At 31.2% G+C, this 14,501-nt stretch overlaps 2 protein-coding genes across 3 annotated transcripts; both read right to left on the reverse strand.

Annotated features, from left to right (window-relative positions):
• Positions 1-29: 29 nt before the first annotated feature.
• On the reverse strand, positions 30-1,763 carry LOC149093804 (uncharacterized). The gene is made up of 3 exons (XM_089267021.1): positions 1,360-1,763; positions 796-1,013; positions 30-670 (listed from the first exon to the last, which is right to left on the reverse strand). The coding sequence occupies exons 1-3, from the start codon at positions 1,445-1,447 to the stop codon at positions 281-283; spliced, it is 696 nt and encodes a 231-aa protein (XP_089123147.1). The 5' UTR covers positions 1,448-1,763; the 3' UTR covers positions 30-280.
• A 4,573-nt stretch (positions 1,764-6,336) lies between these two features.
• Positions 6,337-7,952, reverse strand: LOC107367824 (uncharacterized). Of its 2 annotated transcripts, XM_025162052.2 has the most exons (6): positions 7,771-7,952; positions 7,570-7,695; positions 7,289-7,348; positions 7,099-7,217; positions 6,717-7,014; positions 6,337-6,649 (listed from the first exon to the last, which is right to left on the reverse strand). In XM_025162052.2, the coding sequence occupies exons 2-6, from the start codon at positions 7,655-7,657 to the stop codon at positions 6,399-6,401; spliced, it is 816 nt and encodes a 271-aa protein (XP_025017820.2). In that variant the 5' UTR covers positions 7,658-7,695; positions 7,771-7,952; the 3' UTR covers positions 6,337-6,398. The 2 variants fall into 2 exon arrangements, with proteins under 2 accessions (XP_025017820.2, XP_089123211.1); XM_089267085.1 differs by having other exon boundaries at positions 7,570-7,803.
• Positions 7,953-14,501: the final 6,549 nt, after the last annotated feature.

Genomic DNA, 14,501 nt, shown 5'->3' on the forward strand with positions numbered 1-14,501 from the left:
AAAATAACTGTTCTCGACACCGTCTTAAATTAATTGAATTGAATTTAGTTTAATTTATTAAATTCACTTTTATGGTTAATGGTAATGAGTAGCTTTGAGATGAATACAAGAATGAGATAGTTTTTGTTATTGAATTACATATTGTAGTATGATTGTTTTTTGTGTATTTATAATACGAAATACAGTTAGCTGAGCAAACTGCAATTATATAATACAAGTAACCAGAATTGACCGTTTAACAAATGAGCTTTTCAGAGCCAAAGCTTGTGCATTTTGTTATTCAGTCCTCGCTAGAGATTAAGAAAGTAGAAAGTTTAACAAAATCTTTAAGAAAACAATGTTTCATGAAATCAAAGCCTTGACTAATTTTTTCCCTTTTAGTTGATAACTGAGGCCAATCTGATTGAATTTCATGGTAATTCTCTTTAGAGTAAAACTTGATTGATCGTCCATATAGTTTATTATATTCTTGAACATAATTAGCAGCCGCCTGAGTGACTCTTGGACATCCACGAACAGCAAATAACACTAAATTGGGTAGAATGCGAACCAATTGTTCGATATGCTCATCTTCCAGACTCCTGTTGCTGTACATTGCAAGATGTTTAAGATTTGGATATTTCAGGAACAATCTTCTCAATTCCCCCCAACGAGTATTATCTCGATCGTGCTGTGTATATAAAGATTAGTTAATTAATACAGATGAATCTAGTTTTGTAATAATGAAAATCTCTTATTGTATTTGATTTGGCAAAAATTTAAGAATACTCTACAAATAAATCAAACAATACTTACAAATGATAAAACTAAATCTTGCAAAGATTTGTGTTTTAATGATTCATCAACAAAAATGGAATCAGAGTTCAACCTAATATGAGCGCTTTGTAAATTCGGACATGAATCCATGAACTGGAAACCATGATAGATGCCAAGACCAATATGTGAAGGTAAGGACAATTCAACTATTTTAAGTCTTCCTAATACGGGACCATCGTAAGGACCATCTGGCGAGCCTAAGGATTCATAATGATAATAAGTATCGTTAAAAAATTAGATTCTTACCAAACAAATATTTAACTTTTCTAGTTCGCTCCGCAATTAAATGGCTCCATTTGCTGCATACTAAAATACAACAATTTCATTAAATTTCTTTGATTTTCTTTGGTTTACTAGATGCTTGTGTGATTGTCTTCACAATCAAGACAAATAATTAAACATTTGTTAAAAATATGCAATCATGCTTAAACAGCCAAATGATATGAAATAGCTCTGAAATGTATCGATATATCTAAATGGATTTTAACTTGATTTAAATCAGAGTCTCTGGTGTAATTTAATTTTGGTTTAAAACAAACTTACCTTTATAGCAGTTTACTAAGTCATCCAATTCATTTATTGAGCCAAAAATAATGAGCAAACATTCGTCTGGAAGTTCATTGATAAACATTGTAAAATATAATACACTAATGTATAATCCTAACTAATATAGATTTTAGTAGCGATTTCTGTGAATAAATTAATTGAGAAAAATTAAATTATATAAATGATAAAACACATTAATAGCAATGACATTTGTTAAATCCTTTTTCAAGGGGTCTCACTAAAAGACCAAAATTGGCCAAAAATGGCCAAAAATGGCCAAAAATGGCCAAAATTGATTTAAAACAATTGAAACATGTATATTTGATGTTTTTCAATATAATTTAGCTTATCACTGATGCTAATTAAGTATTTTTAGACTAAAAAAAGTTGTAATTAGCTTAAAACATTAAGATTACAATTAAATAACAAATTGAAACAAATTTGGATACGGTCCCTTAAAATGTGCTGCCATCTGTTGTTGTGAAAATTTGAGGGATCGTATCCAAATTTGTTATTTAATTGTAATCTTAATGTTTTAAGCTAATTACAACTTTTTTTAGTCTAAAAATACTTAATTAGCATCAGTGATAAGCTAAATTATATTGAAAAACATCAAATATACATGTTTCAATTGTTTTAAATCAATTTTGGCCATTTTTGGCCATTTTTGGCCAATTTTGGTCGTTTGGCCAATTTTGGTCTTTTAGTGAGACCCTTTTTCAAGTTATGAACAGATTTTGAGGGAAAAAGATAGACCAAAGAGTAAAGTAAGAACTTCTTACTAACAAGAAGAGTGCAACATTAAACAGGCTTTCTCAACGAAAATTTTTCTTGGAGCCAGAAGATGGCGCAAGAAAGTGACTCTTTCTTTTTCTATTCATTATTTTCGATTAAATAATTTAATCAAGGTTTTACAGTGTAATTTAATTTAAATTACACTGTAAAACTTTAAATTATACTTAAAAATGTGAGTTAAGCATCCAGGAAAAATCAGTGAGACGGCGTTATTTTTTCATTAAATTTACACTGAAATTAGACTAATAATGGCTACAGAGACCTGCCAGTAATTTAGACTCACTGGAAATAGCTTATTCACACTATTCGTCGAGCAACATAATTCATGATTTTCAATTTTCCTTAATCGAGCAAATTAAACCTAAAATGTTGCTTTAAGGTGATTCCCTGAGTTTTTGGATTAATATTTTACGAAAGAAAATTGAATTAAGTTAATTAATAGCTAAAAAAAATCGAAATGAAATTTGGTAAAATCAAAACAAAATTCCATCCTTTTTCAATAGGGACCATTGAAAAATTTAGTCTAAATTACTGGCAGTCTAAATTACTGGCAGGTCTCTGTAATTAACATTAGATGGATCTTTTTTATGCATTACACTACTGTAGTTTCACGCTTAAGTTGAAGGGTGTTTCAGGCAAGTTGTCACAAATGCTTAAAGCTAAATGAGCTTTATTGGTTGTAGACTTCTCAATTTGAAAAGGCAAAAAACTTTATTTAAAACAAAAAAGGGTCTACAGAAAATTATTGAAAGCTAAGTGTCAGGTTAAAGTCAAAACACATTCTCCCCTTACTGGAGGATTATCATTGTCTTTTATTGGGTTGGAAAGGAAATAGAAGAAATAGTTAGGATAGACTGACCAGGTGTCAGCAGAAGGGTCAAAAGATTAAAAAGGATTGTTTCAAACAGATTTAAGCACTAATTCTAGGTGCTTACCTTAAGGGCTAAAAGTTAGTACAGTAAATCCACACTTTTTCGATATTTTTGGAGGTACTCCATCTATTGGAATAATTAATACTTTTCTCTTATATTTTTCTTTCTAATTTTTCATTACAACTTGACCAATCAAAAAGGCTCAATAAAAAACAAAAGAAAGCGAGAAAGCGAAAAATCTATCAGCCCAAGAGAAAAGTATTAATTATTCCAATAGATGGAGTACCTCCAAAAATATCGAAAAAGTGTGGATTTACTGTACTAATTCTTAGTCCTAACTTCAAGTACTAAAATTTAGTACTAAATTTGAGTACTGAAAATAATTTTGAGTTTTACGTTAACTGAGGATGAGAAAAGAAGTTGAATTTGAGTTAAGTACAGTGAGATCCCAGATAATGAGAGTACTGTGGAATAGCTTATTTTCACTATTCATCGGGCAGCTTATTTCATGATTTTCAATCTCCCTTAATAGATCGAATTTTATCGTAAATGTTAGTTTAAAATGATTTCGTGAGTTTTTTGATTAATATTTTACGAAAGAAATTCGAATCAAATCAATTGAAAATTAAAGAAATCAAAATGAAATTTGATGAAATTCAAATTGAATTAACTCCTCCTTAATTAGGGATCGTTGATAAATTTATCTCATTATGTGGGACTCTCATTATCTGGGATCTTACTGTATGGAAATGGGTAAATTTTTAAAGAAGGGAACAGTTCATTGGTCAAAGATAAGAAAGGTTTAGATAACAAAAAAAAACATTAAACAACACCATCTATGACCATTTAAATTAATTTCAATTTTAAACTATGGTAATTTAAGTTAATTCATAATTAAGGTTCATAGGTGGTGTTGTTTAATGTTTTTTGTTACCTAAACCTTTCTTATCTTTGACCAATAAAGCTCATTTAGCTTTAAGCATTTGTGACAACTTGCCTGAAACACCCTTTAATTTTTAATTTCTACTATATTACCACTGGTATTATTAAGCATCTTACGTATAGTAGATGGCGTTTATCAAAAAAAAGATATGCGTAAAACTAGTATAACCGAGTTATCCATTAACTAATAGATTTACTGCAAACAGTGTAGTCTAACTCTATCATCTGGTTTGTTTAAATAAATCTGATTTTCGTTGATATCAACGAGCATTTGACGTATTTCGAATAGGAAATGCTAATAGATAATGTTAAAATGGATTTACGTAAATAGTAATCATTTGTTTAACCTTCAATGAGATACTCGATTAATGAATTCCCAATTTGATTGATACTTAAATAAGATACAATTTATTAATAGTTAAAAATAAGATTAAAATTTCAATTGTTTTTTTAGTAACCTTTGAATTTACTATTAAATTCCATAGAAGCTAAAAGAAATAATTCTGACGATTTCACAGCATTCAATCGGACGAATATCCAGAAATATAATTCAGCCTATAAACCCGGTTTCACTTAAGATTTAACAGATTATTGAACAATCACTTCAGCTTGCTATTTCAAACTATTGAATAAAGGTCGTCATTATAGTTAAATATAATAGTTCATTTAAATCAATTCATGCAGAAGAGTCAAAAATTAATATTATTTTATTAATATATGTTTAATGGTGATGAGTAGCTTTGAGACAAATACAAGAATGAGATAGTTTTCGTTATCAATTATACATATTGTAATAAAACTGTTGTTCGTGTATTTACGAAAAACAGTTAACGGAACAAACTGCAATTATATAATAAAAGTTAGAAAACGATACAATTAACCAGAATTGGCCGATTAAAAAATGAGCTTTACTGTGCATTTTTGTTGTTTAGTTATCGCTAGTGATCAAGAAAGCAGAAAGGTTGTCAAAATCTTTAAGAAAGCAATGTTTCATGAAATCAAAACCTTGGCTGATTTTTTCACCTCTAGTTGATAACTGAGGCCAATCTGATTGAATTTCATGGTAGTTATCTTTAAAGTAAAACTTGATTGATCGTCCATAAAGTTTATTATAGTCTTGAACATAATTAGCAGCCGCCTGAGTGACTCTTGGGCATCCACGAACAGCAAATAACACTAAATTGGGTAAAATGCGAACCAATCGCTCGATATGCCAATCTCTCAGTTTCCTGTTGTCGCACAGTGCAAGATGTTTAAGATTTGGATATTTCATGAACAATCTTTTCAATTCGTCCCAGTCGAAAATACCATCATAAACTGAATTATACTGTGAATATAAAGATTAGTAAAATACAGATGAATTTAGTTTTGCATGACGAACATCTCTTATTGTATCTGATTTGGAAAAAATTTTAAGAATTCTTCACTAAAAAGCAAATACATTTCAAATCAGATAATACTTACAAATGTTATATTAGGCTGATCCAAGCAAAATTTCCGGAGTTTGCAGCAGGGCCATTCAGCGATAACTAAACCCAGGTTGGGTTGCTATGCATCATTTTACGGCATTTTTCTTCAAGTTTCAAATTAAATTGCTTAAGTTCTTTTTTCAACAACAGAATTTGCCTCAACGCTAAAAAATGAGATTATCAAGGTTAAAGTGATTAAAATCGCAAATTATTTAGTATTAAAAGACTACACTGCTAGCCATATTCATGATGAGCTAAAGAAAATGTTTTCCGACAAGCCCTCTACCGAAAGGGCTGTAAGAAATTGGGTAGCCGCGATAAAGAATGGAGAAAATCCTACTGCAGAGAAAAGAGAAGGTGCATGCAATGATAAGCCGAAAGACGAAGAAGAATTGCTACTATAAAAGAATGCTTTTCTGTATCGAGACATTGGTCTTTAAGGTCTCTTGCGAGCCATATATCAATACCCTATGGTAATGTGCAAAGGATTGTGAGAGGCAAATAGCGGTACAGGAATATTCTCTCCAAATGGGTACCCCGAGAATTAACTGACTTTCAACGACAACTCTGTGTTATTTGCTGCCGCAGTAACTTCAGAATGTTACAGAAAACTAAAATCTTACTCAAGCGTACTCTAACAGACGAATGAACTATGGGTCAGCATTTGCAAGATTTGCAGATCGGTCTAAAGCTCACCGATGGGATGCAGAAGGTGAAGAACCCGATCCTTTCGTATCAGCAAATATTCATGGGACCTAGAGGAAGCTAATGATGTCAATGGATTAGAACGGAATCGCTTTTCATATGCAGTTTCGAGCGGTAAGTGGCCTGAACGGGAGTGGCCGCATGAGCGGAGTTTTGAAGTTAGAAGAAAAATGACAACATATAAATGATCTAGAAGGTGCACATATTACTCGATGAAAAAATCATAAGATTCCATTAAGAAACAAAAAAGTTATCAAGAATCAAAATCCGGAAATTTTGCTTGGATCAGCCTAATAACTAAATCTTGCAAAGATTTGTGCGTTAATGATTCATCAACAAAAAGGCGACAAGACTGCAAACTAATATGAGCACTTTGCAAATTTGGACATGAATCCATGAACTGAAAACCATAATAAATTCGTCTGGTTGTATCAGAAGGTAACTCCAATTCAACTATTTTAAGTCTTCCTAATACGGGACCATCGTAAGGACCATCTGGCGAGCCTAAGGATAAAAGATGAATGCTCAGTATCAAAAATTTGTTTAAAATATAAAAGTATTATAAAATCACCTTCAGTATTAAAAATATGTAACCTTTCAAGATTTGGAAAACAATGTGCATCTTCCTTGAATCTATCCAATTTAGAACTGTAAAGGTGCAATTGTTTAATGTTGGCACCATTCTCTCTTATCCATGGCTCAATGTCATAGTTTGATACCATTTGGAGTCCATCACAATATTGGAAAATCGATTCATATCTGTCATAATGGTAATGATTACTCACTCCTTTTAAAGATTTCATCCTTTTGGCCAATGTTACGATAGTTTCATATTTTACTTTTGCAAGGAATCCAGAAAAATCGGCGATCTAAGGTAGTAAGACAACAAATAACGTAAAAAATAATTAGCCAGCAAGTAATCGACAAACAAAACAAGAAATGATTCAACTAACAATTAAATTTGGAAAAAATGTGCTCAGACAAGTTGCATCAATCTGTTCCTGTTTGCAATAATAAACATGATCCAACGCATAATTTGGAGAGGTTTCACCATTCCAGCACTCGTAATGTTCTGCACAAATTAGTTAAATGAAAAAATTCATTCAAAATGAGAATAAGTATCGATAAAAATTAGGTGCTTACCAAACAAATATTTAACTTTTCTAGTTCGCTCCGCAATTAAATGGCTCCATTTGCTGCATACTAAAATAAAACATTAAGAAACAAGACAAAATAAAACGTTTGTAAAAACATGCAAATATCATGCTTTAACAGTCAAATGATTATATTTATCATGTTATAACCTAGATTATGATACTATAGCTCTCAAATGTATCGATATAGCTAAACTGGATTTTAATTTGATTTAAATCAGAGTCTCTGGTTCATTGATGTAACTTAATTTTGATTTAAAAAAAACTTACCTTTATAGCAGCTTACTAAATCATCCAATTCATTTATTGAGCCAAAAATGATGAGCAAACATTCATCTGGAAGTTCATTGATAAACATTATAAAACAAACTAATGCTTATGCCTAAATAATATAGACTAAGAGTCAGATAGTTAGATAATAACAATAGAATCTGGAAAAACTGAAAAGTTGAGATTTACACAGACACTTACTAAAGCGTTTAATAACTTTTCACAATACAGTCAAACCTCACAAAATGAGACTTCGTGGGGATAGCTTTGAGGCTATTTATAAAGCATCAACTCTGAAAATAGATTTGGACTTCGAGAAACGTTCATAATACATAATGTATGATTAAATTTAAGTTTTTATTAAACTAATGATAATTTCTTAGTCTCTGAAATCAATTGTGCTCAGCATCGGTCATTATATGTAATTTTTAATTCATTTTTAGTTTATCCTTATATTCAATTAGCGGTGCTGCGTCTATGTTGCTTGGTAACGTCTCAATTTAAGAGAGTCTAATTTTTAGAGGTTTGACTGCACTTACACTCAACAAGAGAAGATATTGGCGAATTGAAAAATATATGTAGACATTTATTCAAAACTGGAAAGGTCGATAACTAAAAAGTATTACGTTTCATTTGCTAGAAAAATCTTGGATTCTACATCGACAGAAAATTAGATTAATGAATGAGGGAAAGGATTCTATATGTTGGATTTTAAAGAGTTGAAGATGTTCTCTATTCAAAGGGAAAGGTTAAAAGGGGAAGTAAATCTGTTGCTGGATTTAATGGTGAACAATTTCCAGAAGATGTTCTTGATTTCATAATAATCAGAAAACCGGCTCCATTCTATTTAAAAGAGTTTCTAAACTATCCTAGACTGTAATTTACTAGACAGAAGTATTAATTCAAGGTTAACATTTGTTGACAGTGTAACTAATCCGAGTCGATTATCATATGTATGAATATCTGTTGCTTCACTTATTCCTCACTCAATTTCACGGCCAAAAACTGATATACCTCCTTCAAAGCGACCTTAAAAAGCTTCCGCTTTAAAATCAAACGATGATGATGAAACTCCAACCTCCTTCTTTTCATTTGGTGATGTACAGTCAACTAAACAATTGGATGCAAATATTGAAACGATCATACTTGTTGTTAAATCCAAACCTGAAGCTGAGCTTAAATACAGTGATGTAGATTACAATATGTCAACAACATCAATTATTCCCAGCAAAATGAAAGTAAACAACCACCAACTAATAACATCAATGATCCAGAGTTTAAGAAATTCATAGCTTCTAAATTTGGTGAAGAACCAGTCGAAAAAAATCGATATAGTTGAATTAAATGTTGGCTCATACTTAGCAGGCAATTATGAACTTTTAAAATCTATAAGCATGGAATCCGGACCAACAGTTAAAGGACCTGAACCCAGTCAGTTAGCTAAATATAAGAATCAAATTACATACCTTGCTTATCAAGCAAAGCAAAGGGAAGTGGATCTTAAAAATCAAATATCCAATAATAAATTTACTAAAGCACAAACAAGGAGTAGATATGGCTTATAATGTCCTAAAAAGTCAAGGGATAAATTTTTCAAATTCATAATTAATTTGATTAAAGTTTATTTTGAACATTATTCAATCTAAACTTGGCTCCACAAATCCATGAAATCATTGTTAATATCGTTCTTGGAGGTTAACTCCTCAGACCAAGTTAAGGATTCTCATTGAATAGTGCTTCTGCTTTTGAATTTTTATAAGGGTAGTCGATTTCGTCGATTCGTTTTTGAACCAGTATTGATTTACCTTTACCATTAACATTCAAACTGAAAAGGTTAATCTTGATTGAGTTTTCCAAGCCCATGAGAAATCTGAACATTTCAATAGTTAGTCAATAATCAACTGTCGATGTAATCTTGTGAAACAAACCAAACATCAAATGTTGAAACAGTTAACATTAACTTTAATCTACAGTTAAGGACGAAGACCATTTTCGCCTCAAAATTAGAATTTTTTGAGAGATATAATTTAGATGTATTTTTACGTGAACAGACCGAATCTAAAACTTATTTTTTTCTACGAACTATAGTTTTCGAGAAAACGGCCTTTCGAACTGCACCATGAGTAAATGCTCATTTGACATATTTTTTAAAGTATTTCTTAGCCAAAAAATCCAGCCGTCGAATCTATTTTTTTCTATAACCAACGGTTTGCGAGATAATGGCCTTTTGAATTTTAACATTTGCAAGGGGGATATTTGTGATTGCATTTGAACATATTTGTGCTGAAGAATTCAAATATCAAATGCATTTTTTTCTGGGACCTATGGTTTCCAAGATGTTGAAAAAAGAAATCCCTTTGCAAGCAACACAGTCGATTTAAGTGTTTATGCATCAAACAAATCTTTATGAATTATCTATACAGTGTAGCGAAAGTTCGTGTAGGAGGCAACAAAAATATTTCCCCCTACGTAGAAACCAATTTCAATTTTCTTTGATTTCTCGATTGAGAAACAGATTTCATCGAATTTAGAGTTGGTTAAGAGAAACAATCAGTTGGAATCAGCCAATGATTGCAATCAATGAGCTAATCATTTGAATGCGGAGCGAAATTTTTAGACAAGAAGTGAAGATAATGGTCAACCAATTAAATTCATTTTTTTAATAAATGTGACAAATAAATTGTTATATTCAAAAGATTAAAAAAGACCAAACATAAAAGGAAGCAAGCGAAATGTCTTCTAATTCAAATTTCTTACCATAAGAAATGAATTCTCTGCGTTAAACCAGAAAATTGGTGTTAATCCTGTTGATCTCTGTCTTTCTTATCGGTTTTATGTGCCAATATAATGTTACCACTTGTCTAGTGTCAACAAGTTCAAATGTCCTTACAAGGTCAAATGGACCACAACAGCAGCAACAAGGAATCGGAATCCATCATTAGTCAGAAAAACATACTTATCAAATCTAACATGATGATCACCAAAGAACTCGAGTAAGAGTTGAAAAAATGATTAAACGGTAGAGCTGTGTCGTAAGCTAGCACAACTAGCCCATTTTGTGAAAAGTCAGATTGACAGCTACCATGATGGAACTATTGACAGAAAGGCACGAAGAGAGAAATCTGAAATTAAATTTTAAAAATTTTTTAAAAAGAACTGAAATTAAAATGATATTTAAAAGTAACAATAAGAGTAATGTTGATTAATCAGTCGAAACGACGACGTTTTTTGACGACAACCGGGCGTTATTTTTCATTTTACGCCTTCATCCAGCCATATGTCAAGAATGGTTAGTGCTACATACCTCAGACCTGAACCATAAACTTTATGCAGATTGCACAACGATAATTTCGAACGCTCAAGGTTATTCAAGGTCAATTCTTTATTTGACCTCTAATTGACATTGACACTAACACTAGCCGGTTAGAAAATTTTTGAAACTATAGAAAATGACCTGCCAATGTCAATTAGAGGTCAAATAAAGAATTGACCTTGAATAACCTTGAGCGTTCGAAATTATCGTTGTGCAATCTGCATAAAGTTTATGGTTCAGGTCTGAGGTATGTAGCCCTATCCATTCTTGACATATGCCTGGATGAAGGCGTTAAATGAAAAATAAAGCCCGGTATAAGGTGCATTAGCATAATGAAGTTCCATTGAAAAATCTGCTCCCACAATGGACAAAAGCCGATCGAAGTTTCAACTTGAACGCGATTTTCTCGAGAACTGTTGATCTGAGAAATCTTCAAATCACACGAAAGCACTCTGTATTAATTTCCTCACAAACTATCAGAGTCTGAATTCCAATTAAATTGATTTTCGCCCGATTTTGCCAATTTTAGTTGCAGCATTTGTGTCAATTTGCTCAATTTGTGCATAAATGTGTCATTTTAGTAACAAATACAATTTGAAATGAAATTGTTGACTAAATTAAATCGTATTCCTTGTGTTTCATTGATAGTTTTGGACGAGTTCCGACTACAATTGCTATTTTTACCCTCGCTGGACTATCTGGTTTAGCTGGAGTCAGTATAAATGGTGCAGCACTATTGTTGTCAATTCGTGTCTATTTGTGTATAAATGTGGCGATCGTGTCTTTTGTTGGTTTCAATGAATTTTTACTCGATGACTTTAGTCAAACATTTAATTCAAACTTCAATTCAATTTAATACATTAATTTAGTAAAACATTACTTCTTGTTAAATAACAAGGAACACAAAAAGAGACGCAAATGTTGCTTCCAGTGCAACTCACAAAACTGGACTAACTGTTGGTTAATTTTTTATCTTACTTATAAGAGTGAGAAAACGGTTATGAATGTCCATGTTTAGTTAAAGGAAAATTTCCAAGAAATTATGAAAAGAGATGAAACAGAGAAAAGGATCAAATTATCCTTTTAAGTCAAAGTTAATGATCATTACATGGTTAAGTTAAAGTACAGTTAAATGTGTTTAGCATCGGTTCGAGTCAGAGACAATTAGTGTGGTTTTAATTGTTAAATTAAAGATCATGTTATGTTTTGGAAGACAGAAAGATGACTCTGATTTCACTGTTAATCAAGTCTTTTTAATGATGTTAATATGTGGTTAGAAAGTGAATGAAATGAGCTTTCTAACGATGTCTTCATCGTATCTCTAGTTGGTTTGGTTGAGGAGAAATAAGTAGATCCTTGATTACTTATTTAATGATTGAAAAGATTGAGATTTTGTATTTCAACCGTTCATAACATGAGAACGGATCAAGTTGAAGAAATGAATAATATATTATTAAATAGCTCTTAATTAGCTCTGAGCAACGAAACATTAATCATAGTTTTATCATGAGTAATTCTGATCATGGACATGATGTCTCAGAATTCAGTTTTAGTGATGAAAAGTTAAATTTTGAAAAATCTTAGTAACCTTGTCATATATTAAGGTAGTGACATGTTATTAATGAAATGTGAGTTAGATCTTGTTTATAATGAACTAACTGGTCTATTTCAACCAACATCTTTTTAGTACCAACCCTAGATATAATGTTCATAACCAATTGAATGTTGATCAAAAATATCCAAAAACTCACAGTCCCTTCACTTTGTATTACTTAATATAATACAAATAACCTAATCTGCATAATGCCAAATTAGCAAATTTGATCTTTATAACTAAAATGTAACTAAATTAAAATTATTCTATCGAACGTTAATATTGCTGGAATGATGAAAATGAAACTTGCAGCTCAAACAACAATCAACAAACATTGGTTAGTGAATCTATGCGCTTTAACATCTTAATTCCAGATCAAGTATTGAAAGTCCGATCTAGTATTTTACAAAATATTGATGCCCTTACTCAACTCAATAGAATGTGACAGACATGATCACCAATTGCACAAAATCTTTGATTAATTCTTGAATTAATTTAACTTAAAATAGCATTAAACATTTCGATACTTGCACCAAGTGGTGAGTTACCATAAATGCCTTTATAGCTTGAAATAGTTCTAACATGGCCTTGTAAGTAATACTGCTATTTGTTTCATTGACTTTAACTGTTTAATCGACGATGAACAATCAAATGTTGCCAACCTCGTTCTGACCTGATTTGCTACCATTATTTCCAGGTCATCCATTGTTACCCATAAATTAACTCGGTTATCATCAACGTTATTTGAAAAGTGATCAAAGATTGAGAGGAGGTGTGAAAATGAAAGGAGAGAATCAATGAAGAATCAAAAATAGAATAATCTGATTATAATGATTATGGAACGGTAGAAACGGTAAACATTGAGTAACAATTAATTCAATCGGAGTTCCTTGATCGAACACATTTAACTCACAATATAAACTGTCTATGATAAAATGTATCAACAATTACAATAGACCTTGTAGGCCTTATTAAACCATAAAATGTTACTCTGCTTCACACTTTCCACTCATCTTATAATCACTTTGCAATCCTGGTAAATTAGATGAATTGATGAGCTAATCACTTCATCTTCATCATAAATAGTTTGCTCTTCCTCTCATTCACTCATTATAAAAGTTAACTGCCTTCAGTTCAAGTCAGTTTTAAAAAACACAATTTTCCTCTGAAACATTTGTGCCTGGAAACGCTCGTCCATTCAACATTTTCACCGTCCATTTTATCCGCTTAAATTGTTAATATTGACACTTATTGGATTAAAAATTCACCCTTAAATCATTCATTCAATATCTGTTTATTTATCACCTAACTCAACTTAATTCCCCTGAAAAGTCAAGTCTACCGTAGGAGATCTCGCTCCATTGTCCACTTCAATTCAAGACATAAAAGTGAAACCAGAAAAAAAATTGTGATCAATCCTCCAAGTGATGGATAAATTGAGAGTTTATGAACTAATCTTCACCGCATTTATGACCTTCAACCTAAGAATCGCCAGCAATTTCAACAAAATCATAAAATCAATGCTGAATAAAGTTACCTGTTCAGTTGAATTAGAGCTTTAAACAAACAACACTTATCGAGTTAACCATTTTATTTTCATTTATTCTGATTTTTCATTGTTTCTATGACACAAATTTAATTTATTTAGCAAATTTTACAATTGAACACAATTTATCATGTAATTACAATCAAAACAATTTGAAAGTATCAAATAAAACCTACAAGATTAATCAATGCAAACTGTTTGCTTGGATTTATTATTGAATAGCTTCTCCAAACATCCAACATTTATCAAGTTAATTGATACAAATAAACGAATGCATGTTCAAAATGGGTTTCAAATGAAGGAGTTTAATTGTCCGAATCAGCTGAATAACACTTCATTGTTTTCATCAAGCAATAAAATTATCTTTCAATTTATTCAATCAAAATAACTTCAATTTTCGGTCCCGACTAAAGCTTGATTTTATTTTCACAAATCAACCAGTTTAAAGTGTTTAATAAGCATAGCCAAGTTTGTTCAAG

Source organism: Tetranychus urticae, chromosome 2, assembly GCF_039701765.1.
Source record: "Tetranychus urticae isolate SD_2017Ah chromosome 2, NJAU_TeUrti_SD_1.0, whole genome shotgun sequence".
NCBI lineage: Eukaryota > Metazoa > Arthropoda > Arachnida > Trombidiformes > Tetranychidae > Tetranychus > Tetranychus urticae.

Bases quoted from the DNA above. Each gene is read 5' to 3' on its own strand.
- LOC149093804 (XM_089267021.1), bottom strand. From the start codon at position 1,447: ATGTTTATCAATGAACTTCCAGACGAATGTTTGCTCATTATTTTTGGC. The intron at 1,014-1,359 runs GTAAGTTTGTTT...ATGAATCCTTAG, and splicing joins CTTAGTAAACTGCTATAAAG to GCTCGCCAGATGGTCCTTAC. The intron at 671-795 runs GTAAGTATTGTT...TTATATACACAG, and splicing joins AAGATTTAGTTTTATCATTT to CACGATCGAGATAATACTCG.
- LOC107367824 (XM_025162052.2), bottom strand. From the start codon at position 7,657: ATGTTTATCAATGAACTTCCAGATGAATGTTTGCTCATCATTTTTGGC. The intron at 7,218-7,288 runs GTAAGCACCTAA...TAATTTGTGCAG, and splicing joins AAAAGTTAAATATTTGTTTG to AACATTACGAGTGCTGGAAT. The intron at 6,650-6,716 runs GTGATTTTATAA...TTTTATCCTTAG, and splicing joins ACATATTTTTAATACTGAAG to GCTCGCCAGATGGTCCTTAC.